General features: G+C 31.3%; 1 protein-coding gene across 1 annotated transcript in view; it reads left to right on the top strand.

Moving 5' to 3' along the window:
- The first annotated feature begins 416 nt into the window (after positions 1-416).
- LOC139523002 (calcium-activated chloride channel regulator 4-like) overlaps positions 417-26,280 on the top strand; it is a 39,628-nt gene continuing 13,764 nt past the window's right edge. The window contains exons 1-10 of the mRNA XM_071316717.1: positions 417-668; positions 5,678-5,966; positions 7,899-8,028; positions 15,131-15,287; positions 17,174-17,306; positions 17,727-17,836; positions 18,689-18,910; positions 19,528-19,815; positions 23,817-24,032; positions 24,797-25,070. Of these exons, the coding sequence (XP_071172818.1) occupies positions 480-668; positions 5,678-5,966; positions 7,899-8,028; positions 15,131-15,287; positions 17,174-17,306; positions 17,727-17,836; positions 18,689-18,910; positions 19,528-19,815; positions 23,817-24,032; positions 24,797-25,070 (2,008 nt within the window). The 5' untranslated portion in view covers positions 417-479. The remainder of the gene's footprint in view (positions 669-5,677; positions 5,967-7,898; positions 8,029-15,130; positions 15,288-17,173; positions 17,307-17,726; positions 17,837-18,688; positions 18,911-19,527; positions 19,816-23,816; positions 24,033-24,796; positions 25,071-26,280) is intronic.

Below are 26,280 nucleotides of genomic sequence, written 5' to 3' on the forward strand. Positions count from 1 at the left end.
AAGGTATGATTTTTTCGAAAAAATCTAAGGCCTTTCTTATCCTAGGTGTAGATTACCTAAGCCAAATTTGGCAAAACTTTTTGGAATGCTCTTCAACTTTGTACTTGTTTGACTTTATAATTTTTTTGATCTGAGCGTCACTGATGAGTCTTATGGGAAGACGAAACGCACGACTGGCGTATTGAATTACAAGCCTGGTACCTTTGATAACTTTTTGATACATTCCTTGAAAGAAATGAATTTTATCACTCGTGTTTTATCAGTTCATATTTTCAACTTACACAACAAAAACGAAAGCAAAAATAAAACTACCCATAGGAAAACCACATTATTAAAAATACTTTTTTCGATAAATATGATCATAGGAAAAGTCACTACACTCATAATGCAATACAACTGCAATATTAAATGACCAAGGTTGCAATGAATTGTTCCTAACCACTCACCGGTTAAATGTGACGATAAAATAATTCTATTCAATGTGCTTCACGTCTTCTTTGTCAGATAGACGTCTAACAATGAAACTTATATTTTTTATTTCTATTTGTCTAAGTGGGCTAGGTTTTGCTATATCGACTATATCACTTACAGGAAATGGATACACAGACATATTGGTAACAATTGCAGATGATATTGCCGAAAATACACAACTGATTTCGATTCTTCAGGTACTTATAAAAGCTTTTTCAAATAAAACATTGAATTTATTAACTTCATATTGATAATACAACTGTACTGACTTGTACTGAAATAATGAAGAAATGGTTATTTGAAGAAATTCGAAATACATAGTTAAAAGATATTAATAAGTAAAGATTATTTAACTTTATACAGTACAGTGAAATGGTAGATCGTTGTTATCTAGAATTTTCATTAGATAAAGATAACAAAGTTATCCACTTCGTAGTTCAGGACAGCATATACCTCAATAGCATACTGAAGCCTTTTAATTATTTTAATATATGTGTAAAGGGCCACTAGTTTCGAGATATAAAATGACATTTTAAATATGACATTTTTTGTTTAATCATTTAACTAAAGTGAAATAGTGAAATGATAATCGCCAGTATGGTTCAATTTTGTCAAAATAAGCTAGAAAACATTGATGATGAATTATTCACTTGCAAGTGAACAATTTAACCTAAATGAATCCATATTTATGTGAACTTCAATTTAACCCTTTAGTTAGAGATGAAAAACGCATGAATCGTGCGTGGTGAATTATTGAAAGGAAAAGAATGTCAACATTGAAAGTAAAACGTAGGTAAATCATTTTATCCTAAAAACATCATTTTTATACAAGTAAAAACGATGATATCATATATTTTTAATCTATAATATGAAATTAAACAGACCTAGAAAAATCAAGTTACACGAGTTCTATATCTTTCTATATTTTGTATTTATATTTATGTTTATATCGCTTATTTAATCATCGGAAGTCCTCGCAGGTATAGTCGGTAGTTAATTAGATGGCGTAGAGACTAAAATACAAACGAAACGAAGCTACATATTCTAAAGCCCATGCCCTGTAAATTCTTTATTTTATACTTTTGATAATTCGGATAAGTGTTTTACATTGTTATAAATCAAATATTAGAATTTGAGTCAAATCGGTGATCCGGTGCCCCTTTAAGATAAGTTCATTGAATAAATAATTACGAATCATTAAAATATATTAGTGTTGTCAACGGTTAATCTGTCGAACGACCGAATACCGAATACACTAAAAAACACTAACCGGTTAACCGCACTTTTTTTCAATTTTGATAGATTCGATATATATTTGTATTGAAATCAATAAATAGTTATTTTTTATTTAAAAAATGGCGTCGAGGTAATTATTTTGACAGATCAGTTGTCCAGTATATTGTTGCTATTGTTAATCTTAAAAACATAAAAATTAATCAAAGCTAGAGGCAGGATATTAAAGAAACATAATTAGTACACATGTGTTTTTAACAGTAACTTTAAATCAGTAATGGGATTAAATTTTACTCATTACTTCATTATTTCATTTTTGATCTAATATTGTGTAAACCTACATCTAAATGCGCAACCTCCGTAGTGCAAGGCTTGGTCTTACATTAAACGAAATGCTAACTCAATAATTGTGAAATGCAAACCAGTGTGAATGTACCCAATGTATACGTGATAGTACGAGTTACATGCTTAAAGAAACAAGCAAACAAAGTAGAGAAACATGTCGTACGGTGACCTATAGTTTTCATTTCTGTGTCATTTTGGTCTCTTGTGGAGAATTGTCTCATTGGCAATCATACCATATCTTCTTTTTAATAATAAATAATTGAAACACTCCACATTATTTTCGGAGACAACAAGACAAGAATAGTTGGTTTCAGACATATTCAATTCTACGAGATCAAGTTTTTTTTTTTAATTTTTCAATCTAAAGTTGGTACAAACGCCCAATATAGTTGATACGGTGTATTTGATTACATTAAATGTCAAAATTCGCAAGGAATCCTCACAGGCAAGCCTTATAATGCCAAAGGACAAACTTCAATTCAATAAGCGTAAATTTATGACTTGGATGAAAGGTTGTCAAATTGACACTCATACCACATCTGATCTATGTGTAGGATACTATTGATAAGGCTTTCAAACACTAACTTAAACTACCGGTGAACCGGTTAATCGGTCGAACGATTATCTGAGTAACCGGTTAGGAAAAAGTGTACGATTTGACAACACTAAAATATATCGATATTTCTGACAATCGGATCAAAATTTAATCATATGATGGTTAAGCTTTTTGGCTTGGGCCAGGCATATCCGCAAGGTTATGTAAAGTTTTTTTCTTCTAAATTACGAGAGAGGGACGAAAGATACCAAACAGATAGTCAAACTCATAAATCGAAAAAAAAAACTGACAACGCCATGGGTAAAAATTGAAAAGACAAACAGACAAACACTAGTACACATGACACAATATAGAAAACTAAAGAATAAGCAACACCAACCCCACAAAAAACTAGGGGTGATCTCAGGTGCTCCGGAAGGGTAAGCAGATCCTGCTCTATATGTGGCACCCGTAAGATACGTCCCTGTGTGACTCATTTGTTTTGAAACTTTAATGCAATCAGTTTTCAATGCGCTTTGGCGAAAATTTTGCGTAAGCTTCTATACATTTGTAGGAATGTCATGGTTTAAGAGCAAACACACGGGGATCATGTATATTTGATATGGGGCTAGTTATTTAAATATACGTCTTAAAATTACGTCCCTTTATAAAAACAAACTTGACGTTGGTAACAAATCTGAAACATTTTGCCCAAACAAGAGATGAAGACATTGATGATGAACGACTGGAAATAAATGCAGTCAACACACCAAAGTTTACAAGTTGTTATTGTTGTTATTTTGTTTTTTTTAAATAGATCAATGAAAATATATAATTAAGAATTGATCACATTGTCACTAGTCTAAATACTACATGCTATGATAGTTGGTAAGATAAATTAGTTACACAGTGTGCTAGTGACATCATATTTCAGACCTATATACACTTTAATGCGTAGAATTTTTTTGTGTAACATATATGTACTTTAACTGACTCCATATTTATCGTATTAGGTCATTATGCTCACTGTGTAACTAAAATAATCTACCTGAATTCACAAAAAGAGGTATTATAAGAGCCTTCATTGTTTTCTTCTGACCCCTGAAAAATGCAAAAATAGTAAAACTAATCAGACATTCACTACAATGGTAATTTGATCGATAAATGAATAGGTTGGTATAATATGAACACTTTAGTGCATAAAGGAAACTTGGACGTCATGAATCATAAAAACTTCGAATACTTAAATCCGACAGACTGGTGTCGTTTATAACATTTGAATAATCTAAAGAATGTTGTGCCGTACTTTTTTTTATTTTCGAGTTCAAGATCTAATAAAGTGACCACAAAGATCTTGTAGTAACAGTCATACATGTTAACCGTTTGTTCTGCTTGTTGATATAGGACACCTACGGGTGCAGGAGTTTCATGCTACACTGAAGACCCATTGGTGGCCTTCGGCTGTTGTCTGCTCTATGGTAGGGTTGCTGTCGCTTTGACACATTCCCCATTTCCTTTCTCAATTCTATTTAACATTTGATTTGATCTAGTTTTATGGATTTCCGCTCAGATTGACTTTTGTTGCTACTTTTTATATGGTCCTGATTTTGTAGTTTTATGTTATAAATAAGGAATATGCAACATTGGATCACTAAACACTGAGAATGCTTAACAGCCGATTTCAATATTCAAATTAGAGACACTACATTACTCGACGCGAATCAATATTCCTTACAACTTATTTGATCTGTTTTTCAAAAAAATAAATAGAATTTAGAATGTCTAGAGAAAAGATTGAAATACAATTATTTCGTAACTATAGGTTAACCGACTTTTTGTATTACTCATATACATTTTGTGGACAAGCTATTTAAATAAAGTACATGATGTCACGTTTATAAAAAAATAAAAATAATTATATATATCTCTTATAGCATAATTTCATCAGCTCAGTTGTCAGTGTTTGGAAACTGACATGATTTACAATACATATATATCACTTTGTAATACTGATAATTTTGTAAATTATTCAGATAGCAAGATAAATGTAGCATATGTTCTAATAAACCTTTTATTTTTGTTAAACGACCGCAAAGTAATAAAAAGTAAAACCAAAAAAATAATGAACTCCGAGGAAAATTCAAAACGGAAAGTCCCTAATCAAATGGCAAAATCAAATGATTGGACAACAACTGTCATATTCCTGACTTGGTACAGGCATTTTCCAATGTAGAATGGTGGATTGAACGTGGATTTATAGTGCTAAATCTCTCACTTGTACGACAGTCGAATCAAATTCCATTATATTGACATCGATGCGTGAACAAAGAGTAACAAATAGGGGTACAACGACAACACGAACCCAACAAAAATGTAGGGGTGATGTCAGGTTTTCAGGAAGGGTAAGTATATCCTGTTCAACATATGGCACCCGTCGTGTTTATAAGCCATTCATAAAATATATCCTGATATGAGGATAAGAAAATGTTGTTTGATTGTCAATGAGACAACACTCAAACAGAGAGCAATGACATCTATAGACGTTAACAATTATAGGTCACCGTATGCCTACAAAAATGAGCAAAACATCTATCTATTTATTCCTATTGTTCCCACTCTTTAAACTAATGAGTAACCTTTAATGTTTATTGTCTTCACTATAGTTTGTTAAATTCTAAAAAAATGTCGATAAATTAAAATGGACCGATCCAGTAATATCTAAACAGAGTTATTTCTGTGTTTTCCATTAGCATATGACGAAACCCATCAACCATTCACCCCTAGATAACTTGAGTATATTGATATGTAATAAGTGGTCTAAATGTAGAAAATTGAGTTCAAGGTCAACTGCCAAGGTTATGTTCTAAATTTGGAAATTTGCTTGTTATCGTTTTCCTAAGCAGTAGCAGTTAACGAAAAGTTTTGAAACTTGTCGATTACGTCATAAAGCAACTTTGATACATTTGAGTGGAATTCGTTAAGTGACTTTTTATAGTCCCCCCTGTTATGTTCGAAATGAGTTTACTTGATTAACTACAGTCATAAGGTCCGTTTATATTTTTCATCATTGTATATTACATTTTTGTATTCTAGGATTGGTTAATTGAAGCATCCAGGAAACTTTACATTGCATCAAAATATCGTTTTTTCTTTAAAAAAATAATAATTCGTATCCCAGAAAAATGGTCAAACAATGGCCAATACATTGTAACAAGTGCATCAACTAATAAAGAAGGAGATATACGTATCGAGTCTCCAAAAAAAGACATGAAAAGCAATCCTCATGCATGCTGTTTGCCCGCGTGTGGCGTTGGAGGACAGTTTATACATTTTACAACAGATGTTATGATTAAAGGAGAAAATGCAGGATTTGGAAATTTAGGTAATAAAAGTAACTTTTTAAGTTTTACTATTCAATTCAATTATTTATTAACCAAATGTTTACGACATATATGTTTAAGTGACATATAAAACTTTTGTGAAAGTCACATTTCATTTCACTTTGGTATGTTGTAATTCATTGTTGCCTGGATCTTTCTTTTTCAAATGAAAAAAAAATCATTATTTCACTAATTTGTACCCAAAATTTCTTCTTGAAATCTACCTATTCGGAATTCAAATTTAGGATTCAAAGCATCGAGTGTGATACGATATTTTTCCACTCGAGACAGTTAAATATTAGAAATTTATCTGTCAAAGAGTGGATAAATTTCGCATTACATGCGATTTGGTTGTGGAATCTGTTTCTCTGATTTTCAAACGATACGCAGTCAAACGTATTCTTCTTTCGAAGTTGAGACATCAATACATAATCAAATCGTGAAGGTGACTGTAAAACTTATGTTGTTTCATTTTCAGTCATTCTTCTTCATACTCAGTTTCGTTTTAATTGTTAAAAAGTGCTCAAACCTTTAGCCTGGGATAGTGTTTTATCAGTACAAAATATTCAATTTAAAAAAAAGGCATAAAACATCAGATCGTCAAAAAGCAGAAAAGAAAACACTGTAAATAAAAAATCTTAATGAAAAAAGTTATTGAACTAAAAATGTTCAAAGTTACTGAAAGCTTATCCAAAGTCATTTATTTATATTACATAAATAATATTTACCAGACTTAATTAAATCAATCTGTACACAACCAATTGATTAAGTATGAAAAAACATAAAACAGAATGGGAAAAACATGATTCAGTCAATTTTCCATGATTTAATTTTATCACTCTTTGAAGGTACACATTTTATGTCACCTTTCCGAAGCAGTATTTGTGAGGGCATGTCCTCATTTTGAACTACCGAATAAGACTATTTACCGCATTTTTAATAACATAAGCAACACGACGGGTGCCACATGTGGATCAGGTTCTGCCTACCCTTCCGGAGCACCTGAGATCACCCCAAGTTTGTGGTTGGGTTCATGTTGCTAAGTCTTTAGTTTTCTTTGTTGTGTATTGTGTAATATTTTTTGTCTGTTTGTCTTTTTTTTAAGCCATGGCGTTGTCAGTTTATTTTCGATCTATGAGTTTGACTGTCCCTTTGGTATCTGTCGCCCCTCCTTTAAGCTGTGTTTGTAAAGTCTCTCTTCATTTATACATTAACCAAGCGACTGGGCACACATGATGGCGATGGCTATATGAATGTTATGCTTGTTTTTTTAAATTGAAAAAAGTCAGCATAGATACCAGGATTTAAATTTTATATTTACGCCAGACGCGCGTTTCGTCTACAAAAGACTCATTGGTGACGCTCGAATCAAAAAATGTTTAAAAGGCCAAACAGAGTACGAAGTTGAAGAGCATTGAGGACCAAAAGTTCCTTAAAGTTTAGCCAAATACAGCTAAGGTAATCTTTTCCTGAGGTAGCTTTATACACAGAAGCCTAAGATTTAAAAAAAAATCAAAGTTTTGTTAACAGTTAATTTATAATTATGAACATATCAATGATAACTCAAGTCAACACAGAAATGCTGACTACTGGGCTGGTGATACCCTCGGGGAAATAAATCTAATTGCGTTTCTTCCGCTGGCTTATCAGTTTAAAGATTTTGCTGACGTATCAATACAAATGCTGAGAGTAAATTTAAACGTTAGAGTCATAACATTGCAACCTCATGCAAATCACAGCATCTTATATCATTTGAGGAGAGGAAAAGCCGATGTTATAAAACATACAAGTAACTGTCTTTAAAAAAACCGTAAATGAGTAATCAATAATATTTTAAGTACTCAATACTATTTTGTCCGTTCGACCTATTTAGTATGAAATCTTTTCCCTTTTATATGATATCTAGTTTATGTTTTATACATTTATTTACACAGCTACAGTGTTGGTACATGAATGGGGACACTATAGATGGGGCCTTTTTGACGAATATCCCACTAGCAGAGATACATATACAAATAAAATCATCCAGTTCTACTCACATAATGGAGGTTGGGAACCAGTAAGGTAGCTATAGTTATTCATGTCAATACTATTAAAGTTATTGCACTAATTTTTAGGAACATTGTCGAGTAGTATATATTTAACAATCCTGCAAATGATCTTAGGAAGTGATACATGATATACAGTGTATAATATCGCTTTCGAAAATTTAATTTAAAGGGAAATGCGCATTCTTGAAGTAAAATTATTAAAGTATATCAAGACCTCATCATGGCATTTAATGATTTCTTCACCGACATAGTTTGCAAAATGTTTGGCATCGAGTGTTTTTTTGCTGGGATAAATATAGACAATTAAGACGCACACATATTTTAATTTTTTTTTCATCTAATAGCATTTGGTCGATATTCCTTTGTATAGACTATTACTCCTTGGAAATATCATCAGCTCAGTATTCACCGAGTTTAATTCGGACATGATTTTGACATGCCAATTTTTAAAACCTTTTTGTTACATTGAGAAATGATTACATTATAACTAATGCGATCAAAGTTGACCTTATGTGGATAATGCTCTTCTTTTTTTACTCTTTTGACCATATAATATATGAAGTATTCGATTATTTATACACTCTTGTCTTTCAATAAGACAGTGTTTGAATGTTTTTGGTGAATGAAAAAAGATTTTGCGGAAGAATTGAATGTATAAAGAGTCATTGTTTATCACACTATGTTCTACAAAACTACAAAAACTGTCATATTTAAGCTTTTGAAATTTTATTAATAGAATGGAACCAGTCGTATAATTAGATAGAAAAAGTCAGTGAATGTATATCCATCAGGGATGGGGTAATTAAAAATGTAATGGTAATTAAGTGTAATGCATTACAATTTTCCATGTAATTGGATGTAATGTGTAATTGAGCATTTTTTTAATTACTTGTAATGGTAATTTAATTAATTACATTGAAAAAAACATGAAATGCTCAATTACTTTTGAATTACATTTCAATTGCATGTACTGTTATGGTGTTACAGTTAAGGATTTGTGTTTAATAATATAAATTGTAAAATTATATATATTTTTCAAATATTAATATCAATGCTTTTTTAATATATAAATTCTGTAATTTATTCTGAAGTTTATATCATTTATTTGACCTACAGATTTTTTTTAATAGTCTTATAATTTAAAAAAAATGTGATAATCAGTTGTTCAGTTTTTACTAAATAGATTGATAAGTAATAAACACCTTGTTAAACAAAAACAACAAAATGTGTCATATCTTTCTGAGACAGTTCATTTAGAATTTAAAATCACTGCATACATTGTACAATCATTTTGTCAAATTTAAAAGTATACACAAAAGGATTATAGAAATAAAAATTAACAGCTGTAAAAACAAACAGCAATTAATCAGATTAAAATGTCCAGGGGCAATGCCACTATTACAGATATTTTGTCTAATTAGCAAAATATTGCTAATATTTAGACATTATACACATTGTTTGTACTAAACATTATTTTCAATATAATGTGACAAGCACACTTTTTAATATTTTTAAAGAAAAATAAAAAAAATATTTTAAATTCATTTATAATTTCTTTATTCATATTATGTTTTATTCAAATGAGTTCATTTCTGAGATGTCAAAATACCCCTTGATGTATTGGCAAGGTAATATAGGAAAAAAATCCCTCTCCTATCAATATAATGATATTCTAATCATAAAACTTCCATGTCCTGATCAAGCAATATCTTGCACAACATTAGCTCCAGTCGAAAGACTGCTTAAAATTGCTGTTTTCAGACCAGAAGATTCAGACTAATTGACAAAACATTAAAATGACTATGTTAAATGATTATCAAATGCAACGCTTAAACTATGCTTACATGAATATTTTACACATGCATTATACAAACATGTAAAAGATTGTTAAAAAATATCATGATGAAATGTAATGTGTAATTTAATTAATTACTTTAGTAAAGTAATTGTAATTTAATTAATTACATTTCAAAAACTGTGTAATGTGTAATTAGTGTAATTGACCATTTTTGCAATGTAATGTGTAATTTAATTAATTACATTCCAATGTAATTGACCCCAAGTCTGATATCCATACACAGAAAGACTACATCTTATTTCAGCTTCGTTATTTTGAAAGTTCACGATGAAGTGTGTCGGTTTTACGAAAAATGGCAGTATACACGGAAGCGTATCAGGACCATATTTTGTTCTTTTTGTTTTTCTATCTTTTGACTGGTATCTTGGATTTTAACTTTAATCTTCGAATCTTCAACTTTAATCTTGGAATTATCAACTTTAATATTTGAATTATTAATATTTCGATTTTAAGAAGTATTTATTGCATGTTATTATTCTTACATACAAAGTAGCATAACAACATAATGGTTAAAAATAAATGATGTATATCACTTTAAAATTACTCATTTAGAAAAAATTCAGGATCACCCCCATACAAATAACGATATCCAAATTTCTACAAGTATATATTGGAATTCTAATTTGTATTGGATTTTAATAAGTTGAAATGAAAATTATTAATAATAATACTTTATTTCCAACAGCAATAAGCTTATAACTTAATATACATGTTTATATAGATTGCAAGTTCGTCTGAAATATAATATAAATATTTCTGTGACTGTATGTTGCATTAATTTGTAGGATCCTTAACAATAGATATTTCAGGTGATCTGTAATAATTCCATCGTCATGCCTTATATATGATGTAATGTATTACGACGCTGGATTCAAACTGACGAGGAAAGGTAAACCCGGCCACCGAAAGCTTTATTATTTGTGAAGCCCATGTGGTCGAGTGGTCTAGCGCGTCGGATACAGTGCAGGCGATTTCGTATAACGATATCTCAGTAGCATGAGTTCGAATTACGGCGAGGGAAGAATAAACATTTGCGAAAGCAAAATTACAGATCTAACATTGTTTGGTTGATGTTTAGACGATATATATAATTCGTATATATATATATCTACAACCAGTCTTAAAGGGTACAACATCATAAAAAATAACAATAAAATTAAAATGAACAAATTTTAGATATTTGGGATAACGAATATCTGAAGGCGCTCGATTGCGTCATAAGCTGAGCATTTCGATCTATACTTATGCTATGTTTGTTTTCGCATTCACGGATACCATATCTTTTAGTAGTGATTTTGTACTTGAGAATCTACGGAAACCTAAAACAAACTGTATCCCAGTTACATTTCAAAGAAATACTATAAACTGCGTGATCGACATAACCACGCCCACTGACCGTGTTTGTAAAATAAAACACGCCCAGTGGTCTTATCCCAAATAACTAATGGTATTCCCGTAAGTTTATTAGAGGTCAAATAATCATATAGATCGTGATTTCACCATAAGGCGATACTGGAACCGAAACCAAAATAGTAGTGAGGTAAATGGTAAATGTTTATAATGTTAATTAACTTAATTTTACTCAACCCTTTAATTTTATTAAATTGTTTAAAATATTATGACACTAAATTGATTATAACTTCACTTCATCAATTTACATTGATTCCCAATCCACTATTATAAATAAATATATTTAAACTAAAAGAGATTATGTTTCATGTCCTTTGGTTACTTATCTATTTGAAGATGGTAACCGGTGACCCACACTTTGGATGATATATGGGGTCTCAACAATGATGAAGAGAGATATCCGGCTTTAGTGATTTAACAAAAAAGCTAATGATATCAATGAACACTGCCCTTTCCTGGATCTTGATATCTTTATCTTAAACGAGAAGCTTAAGGTGGTACCTAACACTACAGGGAGATAACTCTGTAAAATCACCTAAACGTTTTAATGACGTTGTGTTTTTAAGGGAATAATAAGCTTCTCAATGATCAAAATTAGTGTTTGTCAAACTGCTATTTAACCAGTGTAATTTTTTTGACAAAACGCTTGGTTCAAATTTTTTGAAATTCTTATATTTTTGTCAAAGGGTCAAAGTAAATACTTTGTAAAAATTTTGTGTAAATTAAACGAGCCGAATTAATTTTAGTGAAAGTGTTGGGTACCACCTTAATACCAAAAAATATGATAAAAGACATGATTTTTCATTTTCTATTGTTTAATATTCATTTGTAGATGGTAACATTCACTTGTCACCATCCAATGGTGTTTAAAGTTATCAATCTGTTCAAATCGCTCGAGTATGTAACATCGTATTTGATTTGTAACGTCAGAGATCCCAGGGTTTTCGACATTACCAACTAGTCACAACATTTACTTAATTTTATCAACGGTGCAAGGACATCATTCGTAAATTCAAATCAACATACATACATCTTATACGTTCAGGTATTTCACATCAAATCCTTTATTGTAATATTCTTCACAAAGCACACACATTTCGTCATTCTACTCAAAAGCTAACCAAACCTTTAAACAGACTTATTTAGAAGGATATAGTTACGAGAGTTTTATAAAGTCATTAAATATAGCATATTTTGGAATTCATATTTATTCAGTTTTTTCATCGATAATCAACACATTTATTATAAAACCATTTCTTAATATGATACGAGTTGTGTTCTCTCATATATTTTATGATGGCAAGAAACTTAACCCCAGACGGAAGGGTTTGTGATTGATTTATATATGATGGAGACATAATAAAGGCAACAGTAATATACCGCTGTTCAAACTCATAAATCCATGGACAAAAAACAAAATCGGGGTAACAAACTAAAACTGAGGGAAACGCATAAATATCAGAGGAGAACAACGAAACAACACTACAATGTAACTAACACACACATCAGATAAAATCCCACGAGAATTCAAAGAAATACTACAAACTGCGTGATCGACATAACCACGCCCACTGACCGTGTATGTAAAATAAAACACGCCCAGTGGTCTTATCCCAAATAACTAATGGTATTCCCGTAAGTTTATAAGAGGTGAAATAATCATATAGATCGTGATTTCACCATAAGGCGATACTGGAACCGAAACCAAAATAGTAGTGAGGTAAATGGTAAATGTTTATAATGTTAATTAACTTAATTTTACTCAACCCTTTAATTTTATTAAATTGTTTGAAATTTTATGACACTAAATTGATTATAACTTCACTTCACATAACTTTTCAACAGTTGAAATTAAGGTGTGAAGTTGGCATGTCAGTAACTGCTAGAAGTCCTTTGTTTATTCGAGCGTCACTGATGAGTCTTTTGTAGACGAAATGCGCGTCTTGCGCAAATAAAAAAATAAATAAATCCTGGTATCAACGATGATTTTATTATTTTATCATTGTAATTTTTATTAGTTTCTTCAGTTACCTATTCTGACATCGGATTTGGACTTTTTCAAACTGAGTCTATAATGCGTATTGCCTCGTGTTTGCTTATTCTTCATCGGCTAGATGTCTAGAGGGAAGATTAAAATTTCATAAAATTTTCTAGCCTGCCAAAACTAAGGAGCCTGTGTTTTTTTAAAAGTTTATTTAAATATTTCAGAGTTTAGTGTGACGTCTATTTTCATTGAAATTGTACACATTGCTGTTTAGATGCCAGCTGAGGTCTACCTCCGGATGAGGGATTTGTCGCTGTGTTGAAGACCAATTGATGGCCTTTTTTGTTTTCGGGTTTTTGTGTCTTTAATACATTCACTATTTCCATACTCAACGCGTTTGGAAATTGACAGTTCACATAGTTGTCAATATTTATACACCTGTAAAAAAGTTAGTAGCTTATGTGGTATTGAATATCGAATAACGAACTGGCCGCTTACTTAATATTCATTCTTTGCTGTCAATTACCTACAATGCAAAATTCTTTCATATGTTACATATTTAAGGAATAACAGTACTGTAGTTGAAGATATGCCACCGTCAAATAGGGACGAAAGATACCAGAGGGACAGTCAAACTCATAAATCGAAAATAAACTGACATCGCCATGGCTAAAAATGAAAAAAAAAGACAAACAGACAAACAATAGTACACATGGCACAACATAGAAAACTAAGGAATAAGCAACACGAACCCCGTCAAAAACTAAGGGTGATCTCAGGTGCTCCGAAAGGGTAAGCAGATCCTGCTCCACATGTGGCACCCGTCGTGTTGCTCTAGTTATAACAAATCCGTCAAATGGTCTAATTCGGTAGGTCAAAATCATGAAAGGGAAGGGGATTGTTGTTACGACATAAGGAAAATATCCGATATAATTTGAGAAACGGTTATTCCATAACGGTCAACCAACTCGTGATGGTGTCCGTAAATTAACGAAGGGATGATTTCAATTTTAACATTTGGAACTCTTGGTTTGATAGATTCCTTGTGAGCAGCAACCCTCTATCAAAAAAAAAAAATCATGATAGAAAATGCAAGCACGGGAATATCGTTTCAATTGGGAGACATATACCTCGTATGCAGGTGCTACTGGAATGTTGCTACTTAGAAATGGAAAGTTCAAAATTGGAAAGCTGGAATCATCTCTTTTGTCGCAAAGTTTTGTTTTCAACCGACCCTCATTGTCAAATTCTAGATGTAAGTCAAGATATGAGGCCGAACTGTATCGGTTGTATCCCTTATTTCTAGTTCGATGGGATAGATGCGGTCAACATAGTCACCAAATTTTGAATTATTTAGTGAAAGAACATCATCTTTATAGCGGAAAGCAGAGTTAAATGATATTGCTAACTTCTTAAATGTATAAATTTGACATTCAAAACTTCATGAATGATTTTGGTGCAAAGACGTCATGGCTGAACATGAAGTCATAAAAATGAAAACTTACAACATGGAGGTTATTACGTTAACTCTGCGATTCAAATTCGGATATCATTACATTTAAACAGCGAATTCGAGGTAGGTATGGTTTTATTTTTGATAATATTGCAGTAATCGACAATAGTTGATCCAATCAGTTCAAAATGGTGGGTCCCTCCTTAGTTACGCCTGCTCAACTGTGGATTTGACGGTAACTTTTAGCCAATGAAAAAAGTTGTTACAACTTATTGCATTAGAACCTTGAATATTCTAAATTCTTAAGAGCAAAAATTTAAGTAAAAATCTCACACCATTAATGTTGACATACGATAAGATGAAATGTATTATCAATAAAATCATATTTTTAACAGTGTGATTTTTTGTAGGTGTACAACGGAAATTGAGGGAAAGATGTTTAATTATGTTTCCAACAGAAATTGTAAACTAGATTCGAAAGGTAAACCAGAATCGGACTGTTTTTTCCAACCAAATTCTGGATCGAAAGCAATAGCATCAATGATGGGACATGCATACATCAGTTCGGTAAGTAAATATTAAAATTTAAAATTAGCAAGAATTATCAAGAAATTTAACATAAAACAATAGCCCCTAAATGTTAATTTACGTCAATTTAAACGCTTTTCCACCAATTTATAACAAAAACACATACACACTTAGAAAACGCATTTTTTTTTGTTGAATTGATGTAGCTTTTGCTAGTCGCCTGATGCCTTTCATCGTCGGGATGTCACACAGTACATACTATGATTTTACTCCATCAATTTTCTTATTTTTCTATATAAAATGACAGTCACGTACTTTATAATGGGGTGGCAGGAGGAAGTAAAAGTTCTTATCCTGATTTTCAGTTGAAATTAAATTTTTCCAGACAAAAGAGAAAAAAAAAACAAAACACGAATAGCTCGTTAAAAACTGTTGAAAAATAATCTACTTGTTTGCGATGAAAATATCATAAAAAACTGAAAAATATATAACATTCATCCCATTTCATAGACTAAGATGATACAATCAATTACACAGAGACATTATTTTGACACCGTAACAATTCAGGTGAACCTTGCTTTATACAGTTACAGTATTATTTTCAAATTGTAACTAGATTTCTAAACTTTAACTTATATCTAGATATTAGTCAGTTTTATTTCATATTGTGAATGAGCCGTAAGGTGAACGCATCAGAAAAGATTATTCCATTTGAGTGTGGTAGGTAGAACACGTATAACACATTTTAGGATTGCATACAGAAAGACATGCCTACGGTAGATCTTTACATTTTATCAATGCTGAAACCCCTCGGTGTGTTATACGATAAAAAAAACTTTAAATACTTCATTCAAAAGTCACAATATAATATTTAATTATAACATATACAGTGTAAAAGTTCCGTCTAGCCATTGGAACGCAGAAAAAATCTTTGCAAGCAATAAATTTCAGGATAAACGTAGTCGGCGCGGAGGTACTCGGGGTAAAATCCAGTGCACTGCCACTGGTTGACCATGACTACTAAATTATTCATCTGCCACAGAATTCCCCATATCAAGTTATAGTGATACATGATGTTGATTAGAACACGAACAACAAAACTGAACTGCAACAAAAAATTATCAACCGCGCCAACATATACAGAAACGGACTATTTGATAACAACTGCTATATTCCTGACTAGGTACAAAACATTAAAAAAAAATTGGTGGACTGAATCTGATGTTATGTCTAGCAAAACATCCCAATCATATGGCAATGTTTAAAAAATTGCTAAAATGACAATGCTACGGGAAAGGATTACATAACAAGCAGACAAAAGTACACTCAACACAGAGACATGCATAAATAAATAAAAACATGTAAACTGCAGAACAAAACGTAACGTATTTTTGTGACGTATTTATAATCTTGAAATTCATTAAATTATACGGAATGAGATACTAAAATTAACATTTTGCAATAGTAGTCCAAGTAAAAAATTGACCAAGTTTATAGTAAATGGCGATTGAGAAGTTGTGAAAGAACGAGAATAATGATGATGAATGTATCAAATTTTCATATATTGAAATAGAACAAGCAAGATAATGGTGTCTCCTAAATTTGTCTTTCTGAAAATGTAGCACATTTCTTTGTTGACAACCCTAACATGGAAAGTAAACTTAAAAAAAATGGCCCTCTCCGTCTACATTCATGTGTAAGCCTTCAGAAATGTAAACAATGTTGCTGTTATTCAACAATTCCCGACTTCAGAATTATCTTGATGGCAATAAAATGTAATCATTTAGTGCTCCTTATCTATAAATTATTAATTATCAAAGTGCAGAATTATCAGGTTATGGTTTTTTATTTTCTTATTTATATCAATCATCCATCAATATAAATGTCATAATGCTAAAAATAAAAGTAAGTATGTTTTTATTTAGATTTCTCAATTTTGTGATTCCGATTCAACTGGCGAAAAAACGAAGCACAACGCTGAAGCCCCAAATATGCAAAATGATAGATGCAGTGGACAGAGTTCGTGGGACATCATAAAACATCACAATGATTACAAAGGTATTATAATATACGAATGAACATAGAAGTTTTTTTTTTAACTACAGCAAACGAACTTCAAATTCTTCAAATGCAATGTCGCTTGCCTTTTAATGTCTTGCTAATTGATTAGATGATAAGCTAGCTGATAAAAATATGCTCGTTTGATACTGCTTGAAAAGAGAAGTGAAAGATACCAGAGGGACAGTCAAACTCATAGAACGAAAACAAACAGACAAATAATAGTACACATGACACAACATAACAAACTAAAGAGTCAGCAACACGAACCCCACTTTAAATGTTTGATATCATAAGGCTTAGGTATCAAAGTGAAGAAAAAACCTTATAAATTATCACAGTTCACACGACCAAGATTTTTTCAGCTTGTTTTCTTATTTTTTATACCATTACTGTAATAAAATTATATTTTCTACACAGCAACATCTCCAGGCAATCCATTAGCTAATACCAGACCTGAAATTATTCTCCAGCAAACGCAAATTAGTGGACGGTTTTGCTTATTGATAGATGTTTCAGGGAGCATGAAAGTTAGTAGTTTCTTGTACTCAATATTTAATTTAAAAAGGCATGAGATTTGTTGATAAATAATTGAAACTAATAAAACTAAGTCTGAGTAATGTAGCCAGAGAGAAGTTATCGGACTATAACTTAAAAACCTTTTGTCTACATATTCAAATATATCAGACTGAACATTACACTTGTGTCATACTTGAGTATTTGGGAGTGTTGTTTTGAATACAAGTTTGATTTTTTATAGTATTACATGATAAATGATTCTGTTTCACCGTTGTAATTAATGATCTTGAAATGTTTATCGAGCTACCGTATTTCATCTTTCTTGAATTTTGTTGATTGATTATAGCTGGAAATTTGTTATCTATATACTTGTTTATTTTCAAGAAAAATACAAAGCTATGAACATATTAGAACTTATCGTAGTTAATAGGTATCATACAATGCTTATCTTATGTTTACGATATGGATAACAACTTTGAAATCCAATTAGATTACTACATTTTTGTTACTTTAACTAAAGCATTAAAACCAGGTTTAATCCACCATTTACTACATAAGAAAATGCCTGTACCAAGTCAGGAAAATAGCAATTTTTATCCATTTGTTTGGTGTGTTTCATCTTTTGATTTTGCCGTTTGATTAAGGACTTTCCGTTTTGAATTTTTCTCGGCATTCAGTATTTTTGTGATTTTACTTTTTTTTAGACATTATACCGTTGGTGAAATTGGAAAGAATGTTTAATAAAGAACAACGATTATAACAAGCCATAAACTTTACATTCCTTACAATTTGATATGTCCTGCAAAAAATAGTAAGGTATTTATGATACTTTTTAATATGCCTCAAGCTGTTGTTTTTTTCAGAATTTTATTGACGATGCAAAAGACGCGTTGACAACTGTTATTAAAACTATACTTCCGAACGAAAGCTATGTTGGAATTGCTAGTTTCAGTGACAATGGTCACCTGCTTAAAAGAATGACAAAGATAACATCAGAATCAGATCGAAATAGTTTGGCCTATAGTTTACCGGCCACAGCGGTTGGAGGCACATCAATAGGTGCGGGCTTAGAAACATGCTATCAGGTAACTCCAATTGAATAACATTTTAATTAAATAAGTACATATATAATGAAAAGATGCGGTAACTAAATGAAAGCGCGATACTAAGTAAAGGAAACACGGGAAAACACTAATACTTATCTTAACTAAACATTGTGCCATTAAATAATTTCTAGTTAAGGAACAATCACTTAAAGCAATAGACATGGAAACTAAAAACAATATATGTTAATTTGATGAGGCATTTTGAATTTTTAGTGGCGGATTCAACTAGGATTACAATTATTTTGTTTTTAGTTGTGTATCAAAACAGCCAATTGGGTTGTTGTTTAAATAGAAACGCCATTGATAAGTATACCGGTAAAAGGTCTTTCATTTAACCTTAGCTGAAGGTCTTGAGTATTGTAGTTCATATAAAACTTAACTGTAACAATTGTATCTTTAATAAAAAAAATTCTTTTAAGTTTTTAAAATATTACTTTTGAATGTCCCTCTGGTATTCACCCCTCTTTAAACTTGAGAAAATATGATAAATGCAAGTTTCTGATTGTTTATGAAAACGATATAAAGCATTATTTTTAAATATATTTTTTTTGTTAAAATGTATTTAATTGAATATTGTTTATTATGAATGATTATAGGAGCTTTTGACTTTGAACAATGTGACTGGATCGGTCATTTATTTAGCCACTGACGGAGAGGAAAATGAACCACCATATACAGAAGAAGTCCTTCCAAATTTGACGGAAAAGGGAATCGTGATACACACGCTGGCAATTGGAAGCTCGGCTGATGAAAAATTGAATAATATTTCAAAAATTACAGGAGGCTCCAGTTATTTCTATTCAAGTGAAACAGTTGATTCAACCTCCTTAATTGATGCCTTGATTGAACCTTTTACAGAATCTTCAAAAGATAAAATTATACGTGTAAGCATTAGTCCATGTAAATAATTACGAATGGAATTGGGGAATGTGTCAAAAACAACAACCCGACCAAAGAACAGGATACAGCCGAAGGGTCTGACACACAGCGAGAAAATCCCACACCCGGAGGCGGGCCTCGGCTGTCTCCTTTACAAATATGTGTACCAGTTCAGTGAAAATGAACATCTTACTTAGTTCTAAAACATATAAAAAATAAAAATAAAATCACAAAAATACTGAACTTAGAGGAAGATCAATTGGGAAAGTCCATAATGACATGGCAAAATCAAATAACAAAACGCATCAAAAAACGAATGGACAAGAACTGTCATATTCCTGACTTGGTACAGGCATTTTCAAATGTAGAAAATGGTGGATTAAACCTGGTTCTATAGCGCTAACCCTCTCACTTTAATGACAGTCTCATCAATTTCCGATATTTTCACATTGATGCGTTAAATAAACAGACACAATAAATATAATAGTCAAAATATGGGTACATCAGTCATCATCGTTTAACAATTTAACAAAAGAAATACAAAAAGTCGCAAATACAAAACAAACCACAAAAAAATAATGAAAGCCAATACAAACACATTGACGAGATGTATAAGTACCGAGCCACGTGAAACGGATATCACATGAAACCATTCAACAGTAAAAGTAATATTAATAATAGAACAAAGACAAATGAAAGAACTATAAAACACAAGATGATAAACAACATCAGTACGAAAAATCTATACATCAAGACCATCAATTAACTTAAACTAAAAATCTCAATAGACTATCAAAAGCCAGAGACTCATGACTTGGGACAGGTACAAAAATGCAGCGGAGTTAAACATGTTTAATGAGATCTCAACCCTTACTTGTTCATTGATAGTATTACTTTTGTAGAACTTAAGCCATTATAAATCTCTATAGTGTACTGTGGATTCATTTATTTTCGTGGGTATCACTTTTCGTGGATTGAGGAAAACTTGCATTTTCGTGGATATTTGATTTCGTTGTTTTGCCTATCTATACCAAACAAAGTCCATACAAAGTTTGTTATTCGCTGAACATTTGAAATCGTGGTTCACCTGTATCAACGAACCCCATGAAAATTGGTTTCCAACGAAATATAATAAATCAACAGTACTAACTGAAGATATCGTTATTGAGAGCCAATATATCACCCAAATATCTTAAAATGTTATTACGTTTTTGTATCAGATAATGCGTCGATGGGTCTTTTTAAATTTGAATCATAATTCGTAACTCATAACAATACAGAAACAGGTCCACAATAAGTGTACAGTGAGTCTCCATTGGAATTCCGATAACTTAACAAATATGCGAATTACCATATCGAACAAAAATGTTATTTAGTAAAAATTCAAGGGCAGTTATTGTATGAAAGCAGGTCCAATTGGTATAGATTTTTTGTTTGTTGTTATTAAACATATGTGTTCTCGAGTCAATATCATTGAATATAAAATTGAGAAAGGAAATGGGGAGTGTGTCAAAGCGACAACAACCCGACCATAGAGCAGACAACAGACGAAGGCCACCAATGGGTCTTCAATGTAGCGAGAAATTCCCACACCCGTAGGCGTTCTTCATCTGGCCCCTTTAAAATATGTATACTAGTACAGTGATAATGGACGTCATACAAAAGTCCGAATTATACACAAGAAACTAAAATTAAAAATCTTACAAGACTAACAAAGGCAAGAGGCTCCTGACTTGGGACAGGCGAAAAATTGCGGCGGGGTTAAACATGTTTATGAGATCTCAACCCTCTCCATATACCTCTAGCCAATGTAGAAAAGTAAACGCATAACAATACGCACATTAAAATTCAGTTCAAGAGAAGTCCGAGTCCGATGTCAAAAAATGTAACAAAAGAAAATAAATAAAATGACAATAATACATAAATAACAACAGACTACTAGCAGTTAACTGACATGCCAGCTCCAGACCTCAATTAAACTGATTGAAAGATTATGTCTTCATCATATGAATATCAGGCACAATCCCTCCCGTTAGGGGTTTAGTATCATACTTTCATAAAATATATGAGAAGAACATAACCCGTGTCATGCCAACAACTGTTTTTTAAATAAATATGTTTAGTTCCGATGCAAAGACCCTATAAGTGAATCAATATTAAAACCAAAATATGCAATCTTTAACGACCTGACAACAGTATCGTAACTATATCCCTTCTTAATAAGTCTGTTTAAAGGTTTTGTAAGCTTTTGTGATGAATACTGACATTTTTGTGCTTTGTAAAGAATATTACCATAAAAGATTGAATGTGAAATACCTGAACGTATTAGATGTCTGCATGATGAGTTATATTTACGAATTATTTCCTTATATCGATGATAAAATTTAGTATATGTTTTGACTAGTTTGTGATATCGCTAAAATCTAATACGTTGTTACATACACGAGCGAATCGTACAAGTTGAGATATATAAACACCATAAGATGGTGACAAGGGAACGTCATCATCTAAAACTGGGTAATTAACGATAGGAAATGAAAAATGATCTCTTTTATCATAATTTTTTGTATTAAGCTTCCCGTTATTGATATAGATATCAAGATCGAGGAAAGGGCAGTGGTCATTGTTAATATTAGCTTTATTTAAAGTAAGTTCATCAGGATAAATTTCTTTAGTATACATACTGAAGTCGTTATTATTGAGAGCTAATATATCATCCAAATATCTGAAAGAATTGTTAAATTTTTGTATCAAATGTTGTTTCGATGGGTCTTTGCTAATTTTATTCATAAATTATGACTCATTACAATACAAAAACAGGTCCGCAATAAGTGGTGCACAGTTAGTCCCCATTGGAATGCCAATAACTTGACGATATATACGGAATCTCCAAAGCGAACAAAGATGTTATCAAGTAAAAATTCAAGCGCATATATAGACTAGTTTTGAAAAATTATGACTCACTGTACAATAGCCTGCCATATACATTTCTGTCTTTCTCCTGTCTTTCACTTTGGAAAAAATTGAATTTCCACCACAAGTTATTCTTTGGTACAAAACAGATTTAAATAAGATAGAAACATAGGTAAGGCAGATAAAATTTATTCGTTCATAGTGTGTTAACTTACGTTGTTTGATGAGATTAGTCTTCCAATTGATATTTTATCGTGTGTTTTTCTATGTTGTGATGTTATACTATTGTTTCAGAAAAAGGGATAATGTTTGGTACCAAAGGTTTAACTGTTTCATCCCCCTGCAAATGTTTGCACCTGTCCTAAGTAAGGAATCAGATGTACAGTAGTTGACGTTTGTATATGTTATTTATACGTGTTTCTCGTTTCTCGTTTTTTTTTATATAGATACGACCGTTGGTTTTCCCGTTTAAATGGTTTTACACTAGTAATTTTGGAGCCCTTTTTAGCTTGTTTTTCGGTTGAGCCAAGGCTCCGTGAAGAAGGCAGTACATTGAAAAATCATGGTTTCCTTTTATGAATTGTTATTTGGATGGAGAGTTCTTTCATTGGCACTCATACCACATCTTCCTATTAAAAAATCTTGTTCCATTTTTCTTCAACACATTTTTAAATAGTTGAAATGAAAATAATAAAAAAGCAGTTGCTTGCTCCTATCTAAAAAAAAAATCATAAGTAGGATTATATCCATGTAATATATATTATGAACAAAAAGCTGTTTATATTTATCACATTTCAATCTAAATCAGCTGTGGTTTGAACAGGAATACACTAATTGTCTGATTCTTGTTGATTTAATATGTGCAAAGAATTAATAGTTCATGTAGTACTGTCTGTTTATTACTCAAACTGAATATTATTATAAGAGTTTTGTCTGTATGCAACGGATAAAAATTCTGACTGAAATAATTGTATGCATCTTCAATCTAGGAAATAGTAAAACACCTGAAACGAACTATTTGTTTTAGTCAATATCTATGATTTAACTGATCTTTTATTGTTTTGTTCAATGTCTAATTAGTATTTATTTTTAGATAAAAACTGTACATGCTGACATTTCGACACACCAAGTATTTGAAACAAATTTTGTCATTGATGATACCATTGGCAGAGACACCATCGTTCAATTAACGACACATGTAGTGAGGGATGTTAATTTGACAATAAAACATTCAGAAATGACTTTTACCAAAATAGGCACTGCAGGAGATAATAGTGTGATTTACGTCAAGATTCCAGGTATCGCACAGGTATGCAACCATGATGTACACTGTACCTGTATTGTTTTCACTTAACACGTTGATTTTTTTTTATTGTTTTGTAAATAAGGTGAATATATATCTAGATAACTTAAAGTACACAATTTACTATCGTTTTTTTCAAAGACGTCAATTTCAAAATACTGTGCTACCAATGCTTTTATTTTGTAAAAATTCAGAAAAAAAAATACACCTTAGCAATTCTTAAAATATTTGTGTAATTTTTGTTTGCTTCTTGATATGTTTTTTCCTTTATCTATCAACGATGCAATGAGCATTCAAATGATATCAGAAAAATATTTACAATAATAACTATTTTTTAATTGTTTGCTACTACCATACAAGTGAGAGGTTTAGCAAGCTATACAATTAGGACTAATTCACCATGTTCTACATGTGAGCATGTCTATACCAAGTCATGAATATGGCAGTTGTTATACAATTGTTTTCCGTGTTTGAGGTTTTCATTTTGCCTTTTGATAACGGACTTCTCTTTTTAATTTTTCTGCGGATTTTTTTTTGTTATTCTACTTTTTGCATATCAATCTATACAAAAGTTACATATACAATTATTGATCTTTGAATAAAACTTACTGCTTAATATGGTTGTATGAACTGGAATATTAATCACTTAACCCTGCTTATATAACATGCATGGTAAAAAGGTCAAGGTTTATGGTTACTATGCACTGTTCAAGACTGTACTGTGACGGTTTTATTGCAAAATTCACTACATAAACCTCCATATTTTTTAGATTGGAAACTATGATGTATTTCTCTCTTCTACAACACATGATATATCTGGTACACTAAGCATCTTTTCAAAACCTGTGTCATCAAAACAAGCTGTTCTACAAGTAAACGTTTTGAATACAGAGCCAGAAATACAATACAGTGCAAGTCTCCTCTTTCCGTTATATGCAGCTGTATACAAAGGATCACTGCCAGTAACCAATGCAACAGTCATGGCTGTTATTGAGAATGAAATTGGAGATAGTTTCAATACTGTATTGAAAGACAACGCTATAGGTAACCGTATTTAAATGTGTGTATATATATGAGTGTATGTGCGTTTTAAAGTCGATCATATTAGTTTGGATGTTATAAATCAAATGAAAAAGACACCTCTCTGGTGATGACTGACACAACATCGTGATACTAAATAAATAAGATGTTGTACTATTGCAAACGATATAACTCTCTTTTCAATAAAGACCAAATGACGGAGAAGTGACTTTGATCGCAGTAAAACACAAAAATTAATAAGTGCAGCATTCTTTTTATTATATTTATTTTATTTTATCAAAACACATAATGCATAATCATGATAATATACATAGGTATATAAATTATTCTTTACAATGCAGATAATACAATGTCAGATAATTATAATTAAGCTAATTTTAACAATTCTTACAATTACTAATTCTTAAGAACAGTTTCAGTTTTCTGCTGCAACTAATTTGTCTATGTTTTGTTTTATTTCTATAGTAAAATTTTGAAGGAAAAAAAATTTGATAGAGAAAAATATATAAGAAAAAAAATCAAAAATTTGACAAAAAAACCCAACAAAAAAACCCCAAAATACAAGTTTGAAGTTTTTAGGAAAAAAAAAGAAGAATTGGCCATCTGCGGTTTGCTCTATAAATTACTGCTATTATATGGTTTCTGATTAAAAAAAGATGGAAAGTAAAGAGCCAGATTTATAGGTTAAATTATCAAATTTAAAAAACAAAAGTCTCCTGTATTTGTGTGATTGTTTTCAGTATAAACACAGAAAGAGCCAGCTATTCCATTCTCTCTCAAACTGTTCTTGGTTTTGTTTGTAAATAGCTACAGTGTTTTCAGTACAGTACAGATCATTTAACTTATGTTTGATTGCCTGAAGTGATAGAACTTTTTTCAAACATCGACTTGAATAAATATAATACTTAATACAGAGTAATATCTTATTTTGTACAGTACAGTTTCTAACATCAAAAACACCAAATACAAAAGTCTTACAATTATAGTTTAGTGTTATGTGTGCTGTAGGTGAAGTCCATCTATCAAAATTTTCTAACAAAATTTGTACAACTTCACATTCCCACAATAAGTGTATAATGGTTTCTGGTTGTATATTACAAAAAGTACAAAGAGGACTGTGTACAAGTTTTATCTTTTCCAGGAAATAATTAGTAGTCAAAACTAAGTGGTTTATCCGGTATTGGAACCACTGTGCTCTACTATTTGTAGTAGT

Source organism: Mytilus edulis, chromosome 5 (genome assembly GCF_963676685.1).
Source record: "Mytilus edulis chromosome 5, xbMytEdul2.2, whole genome shotgun sequence".
NCBI lineage: Eukaryota > Metazoa > Mollusca > Bivalvia > Mytilida > Mytilidae > Mytilus > Mytilus edulis.